The sequence below is a fragment of the Penaeus chinensis genome, chromosome 27, assembly GCF_019202785.1.
Source record: "Penaeus chinensis breed Huanghai No. 1 chromosome 27, ASM1920278v2, whole genome shotgun sequence".
NCBI classification, from domain to species: Eukaryota; Metazoa; Arthropoda; class Malacostraca; order Decapoda; family Penaeidae; genus Penaeus; species Penaeus chinensis.
In genome coordinates this window covers 26,503,898-26,508,823 of record NC_061845.1, presented here as the reverse complement: position 1 = coordinate 26,508,823, position 4,926 = coordinate 26,503,898, and the positions used below count along the sequence as shown (strand labels likewise).

The window sequence follows — 4,926 nt, the reverse complement described above, 5'->3', positions numbered from 1 at the left end:
AGAGAAGATATAACTCCCCGAGGCGTAGCTGTCTCGGTTATGGGGCACGCAAGGTCGGGCATGGGTGAGGTTAGGCCAGGCATGTACACCTGCCCCTGCTGTTCCCGCCGAGGGGGGTTACGAGCGTAGCGAGTTCATGGTGGTAACTCCTTCCTCTTTGTGATTTCTAATTTCTGAAGACGAATAAGAATAAAACAATAAACGTTTTATATATATATGGCATCTACATTATGTTATATGATTAAGGAGAAATATATCTTCTGTTTTTATTGAGGATGGGGTAGGAGTAGGCTTATAGAAAACGGGAGATATTGACGTGTATTTTTTTATATGCTCAATAAAAAGGGGTTTGGTAAATGGGCCTCCATTATCTTTTGAGACAGGGTTTGATTGTCACACGAATTAAAAGCCTCTTGGCCTTGTCAGCGCCCCCCCCCCCCCAACAAAAGAATTATATGCTAATACAGCTGACTGATCTCTCGCAGGCGTCTCCCGGATGTTAAAAAGGCTGTAATTATGACAAGGAACTACTGACGACACACACATGAAACGTTATGCACATATATTAATGTCTCTAAATATAATTAATACGTTTTTTTTTTTCTCCAGACGCATGTAAGCAAGGATGTTAATTTTGCTAATTCAAAATGGAAATTAAGAGGTAATCTTTACTCGCTTCACTGATAATTGAAGATTGCATCCAATTATAATAATCCGCAGTTATTAAACCACTGGCAAGTTTCATGAAAGACATTTTACAATCAAATCTAACACAAAATAAACTAATACTTTTTAAAATTGAAATGTGCTGGTAAAGTTGTAAAACGTATATTTCAAATTCATCTCCTTTTATAAGAAATATCATCATCATGAACCAACAAGCCGAAAAAGAAAACGGAAACGCCAATATCATAAAAACCGTATCCACTCAGATCAATAGCTACGTATAAAAATCTATGGATCGTTATTTAGTCGGCATTGAAGTCCCTAAATGGCGGAACCTTGAAGAGACGCTGTGCAATGACCAGCAACTTTAGATCTTTGATAATCGTGTGATTAGTGTTTTATCTCATGGGTCTTTTCAATTAGCAACTCGGTCTGGTTCCTGTTCCTTAATTTCGCTGGTCACGTGACCTTGATTTCCTCCAGAATTCAGGCATTAACTGAAAATTTTCCCAATTTATTTTGTGATTAGTATTGATGATTGTTTTTTATAGTTATTAAAACAAATAACGAATGAATGTAGTTCATTATGTCTCAGCTTAGGTTATGTCCGGTTGACTCAGTTGCCAATGCATCAAAGACAATTCTCAATTCCTTTTCTGCCTGCATGTTACATTCCGTCTGTCTCTATCAATGCACTTGTCAGACTCACCTACCGCCGTGTCATGCAGAAACACTCTTTATCTTTCATGCAAAGAATGCATTACCATATCAGACATACGAGATACCTTCGCTCACTGCTAAACAAATGGCGACTCATGCTACCCGAGCTCAAAGGCTCTACGACAGAGGGGGAGGATAAGGCGCTTTCTATGGGCTTTTTAACTGAATTGTCGACCTTACTAGTGTCGGGTTAAATAGCACGTTATTCCTCCTATTCTTTCAATTTGGATTTGGCCTCGCTTGACCAGGTATTTCCTTATCTAAAGACGAAATATATTAGTAGGGAGACTGCATAGCTCTTCCAAGTAAGGCATATTTGCATGCGTAAATATACTAAATGTTAATATGTGTCACTGTCTGCGGATCACGGGGTTCGTAAAACACACAAGTCTCCCTGACACTGTGTTCGTTAAGTATGATGTTTTATTTCCTTTTTCGATTTCGATTTTTCATTGTTTTTCGTTTTGTATTTGCAGTGTAATCCATCTCTTTACGTCTATGTGATTGTCTAACCTTGTACTTCTGTTAAAGTGTGCGTGTACGTGTGTGTGTGTACGTGTATGCAGTAAATGTTTTTGAGTAAACGTCTTTGTGTTTGCCCACGCGCTGTGTGTGTGTGTGTGTGTGTGTGTGTGTGTGTGTGTGTATGTGTGTGTGTGTGTGTGTGTGTGTGTGTGTGTGTGTGTGTGTGTGTGTGTGTGTGTGCGTGCGTGCGCGTGTGCATGAGTGCGTGTGAGCGTGAATGTGAGTGAGTCAGCGTGCTTGCGTGCCTACATAAATATTTGCGTGCGTGAGCGTAAACGTTTGTACGACTGCATACGTCCATGTGAGAACCGCGAAGCATGTGGGTTAACTCCATGCGACGTAAACATTCCAAGACAAACACTTCAACGAGAGGAAAGTATTAGCTTAGGACAAGGGAAGCAACTGATAGAAGATAATGTACACGCATGAGCAGGTCTTAGAGGGTACGTTCTATACCAATAAAAAAAATAAAAAGTCTTGGAGCTGCACAAAGCAAGAATTTCGAGTTAAAGAAAACGAGACAAAGGGAGAGAGGAAGAAGAAGGGCATGGGGATACGAAAGTTAAGTAACAGGGAGAGTAAAATGAAGTGAATGACGAAAGGAAGATAGGGAGATGTATGCGAACAAGGAAAGGGTGATAATGATGATGATGATAATGATGGTAGTGGTCGTGATAGTGATGGTGGTGATGATGATGATGATGGTAGTGGTGGTGGTGGTGATGGTGATGGTGATTATGATGACGGTAGTGGTAGTGGTAGTGGTAGTGGTGGTGGTAGTGGTGGGGGGGTGGTGATGATGATAATAGTAGTAGTAGTATTAGCAGTAAGAGTAATAATAATTATTATGATAATGATGATAATAAAAATAATAATAATAATAATAATAATAATAATAAAAATAATAACAATAATGAAAACCAGACGAAAAAAACCGAAAAGGAAATAACAACGAAACACCAATCCCTTTTACCAGCCACTTTATCTCATTTATTATCTTCGCACTCATTAGTCTCGACCCGCGCGTGTCTCTCAGCTGGGGACTCACGTATGAGGGATATTAAGCTTCGGATTTATGAGTCACGAATCACGATTGAGAGATATTGAATAGTTTCGGTAGGCAGGATTACGATAAAATCGCCATCAACGAGTATTTATAGTTTCGGATTTTCGAATTACCTCGGAATTGTGTACAACTCGATAATTTCTGATTTGTAAATCACATCACAGATACACGGTAGAGAACTGTCGAATAATTTCCGGAAAATAAACTTAACGGAATATCAGTAATTTCGGATTTGTAATCACATCAGATCCACCGTAGAGAACTATCGCAGGACTTGACGGAATATTAATCATTTCGGATAAATGAGTCACTGTCATCAAGTTACCTGGCGCTCCAACCAGACAGAAGTGACCCTTGGCGGTTAGTCTAGTGAAAGTGTGTGCGCTCGTTGTCCCTCGCTTTTGGTTTGTGCGCTTCTCATGTCGACTTTTTTGTGTATGGTTTTTAGTCGTGTTTGTTTGGAGTCTGCACCTACTGGGTCGTAGTTATATCTGATGTTTTTTTGTGTAATTTTAGTCGAGTGAAAGTGTGAGCGCTCGTACCCCCTCGCTGCTGGGCTTCTTTTGTCGTCTTATTTGTTTATGTGATCTTGTGGCGTCTGTCAGAAATTTATAATATCTGTGTCATAGTTATAGGTGTGGTTAGTCTGGTAGAAGTGTGTACGCTCGTAGTGATAAACGAGTCTGTAACTGTGTTTTTCAAATGTAGTGTTCTCACATGTTAAATTATGAAAAGGCCCGCGAATTTGTAAAGATACCAAGGTGGTTATTTTAATTTTTACGTTACCACGCCCTACCTTCATTCCCTTTGTTGTTGCATGCACCTTTGCAACAGAGACCCTTATTGCAAAGCCATGGCACCCGCACAGGGCAGGCACTAACCGGCTCCCACGCTAGGCCATGTACACATTCTTTCAACACCATGGGAATCTACCGTTCACAAAACCACACAAAGCAGACTTGTGTTGTTACAAGTATTATCAAGGAAAATTATTTGCCATCGTGATAATAAAAATGAATAATGAAAATAGATAAATAAATAAAAGAAACGAAAATAAAAAGTCCCCCGTCTGGGTCTCGAGTGGCGTCATCAGATGAAGGTGTTAGGGTCAAGGTTATCACATCGAGAGGTCACTTCTAAGTATTTGATTTTACAGTTGATAATACTCTCTTGATATCACGTCTCGTCAGCCGTGTCACACACGTTCTGGTGGTTTGTATTGTTTCTGGGAAAAGACAGAAATTGTGTTCCGTCTCAAACATTCTTATAAACAAAAGCCAAATGAAATGTTACAAAGCTAAGAAAGCTAGCACTGGTAATATACACTAACCTTCTGTACACACCCTGTCTTTTTATATTACACCAGTAATTTTATCTGCTGCACAGCCCCCTCCTTTTAACCCAACATAAAATACAAAGTAGATGGTTCACATATCACACGAGGAAGACTTTTATCTGCCTGTCAACCTGTCACCACTCCCTTAGACAACCGGTTGCGTCGATGGAGTAATTACCAAGACTCTCCTACCAGCTGGGTACTCACCATTCTGCCTCGCACTGACACACTCACACCTCGGGTACTTCACCAGGCAGAGGCTCGCCCCGCTCTGACCGCCACCACCAAAGGGTTCTTGGGTTTTAAAGTTAGCTGGGCTCGTGTTGTCCCTGCAGGCGTGCCAACATGGTCTTTCCATACGCTGCCCATTACGACGCAAAACATCCTCGAGATGAGATAAGAAAATGTAGTATGCTGTCTATTTTTTAGATATTGTTTTATATGGGGGTTGTGGCGTGGGTGTTGTTCGCTGTAGTTTGATTTCTTATCGACCTCAGTGACATGGTTTTATCAGCATCTCATTGGGTCATATCGTATCCTTGGTTGGCGGCCCTTGCAACAGAGAATAAAAAAATGAAAATGATAGTTACCGCAACTGGATAATCACATAAAA

At 40.4% G+C, this 4,926-nt stretch overlaps 1 protein-coding gene across 1 annotated transcript in view; it reads right to left on the bottom strand.

The window, feature by feature from the left end:
• Nucleotides 1-4,587, bottom strand: part of LOC125039351 (probable chitinase 10) — a 47,818-nt gene extending 43,231 nt beyond the window's left edge. The window contains exon 1 of the mRNA XM_047633191.1: nt 4,521-4,587. Within this exon, the coding sequence (XP_047489147.1) occupies nt 4,521-4,523 (3 nt within the window). The 5' untranslated portion in view covers nt 4,524-4,587. The remainder of the gene's footprint in view (nt 1-4,520) is intronic.
• Nucleotides 4,588-4,926: the final 339 nt, after the last annotated feature.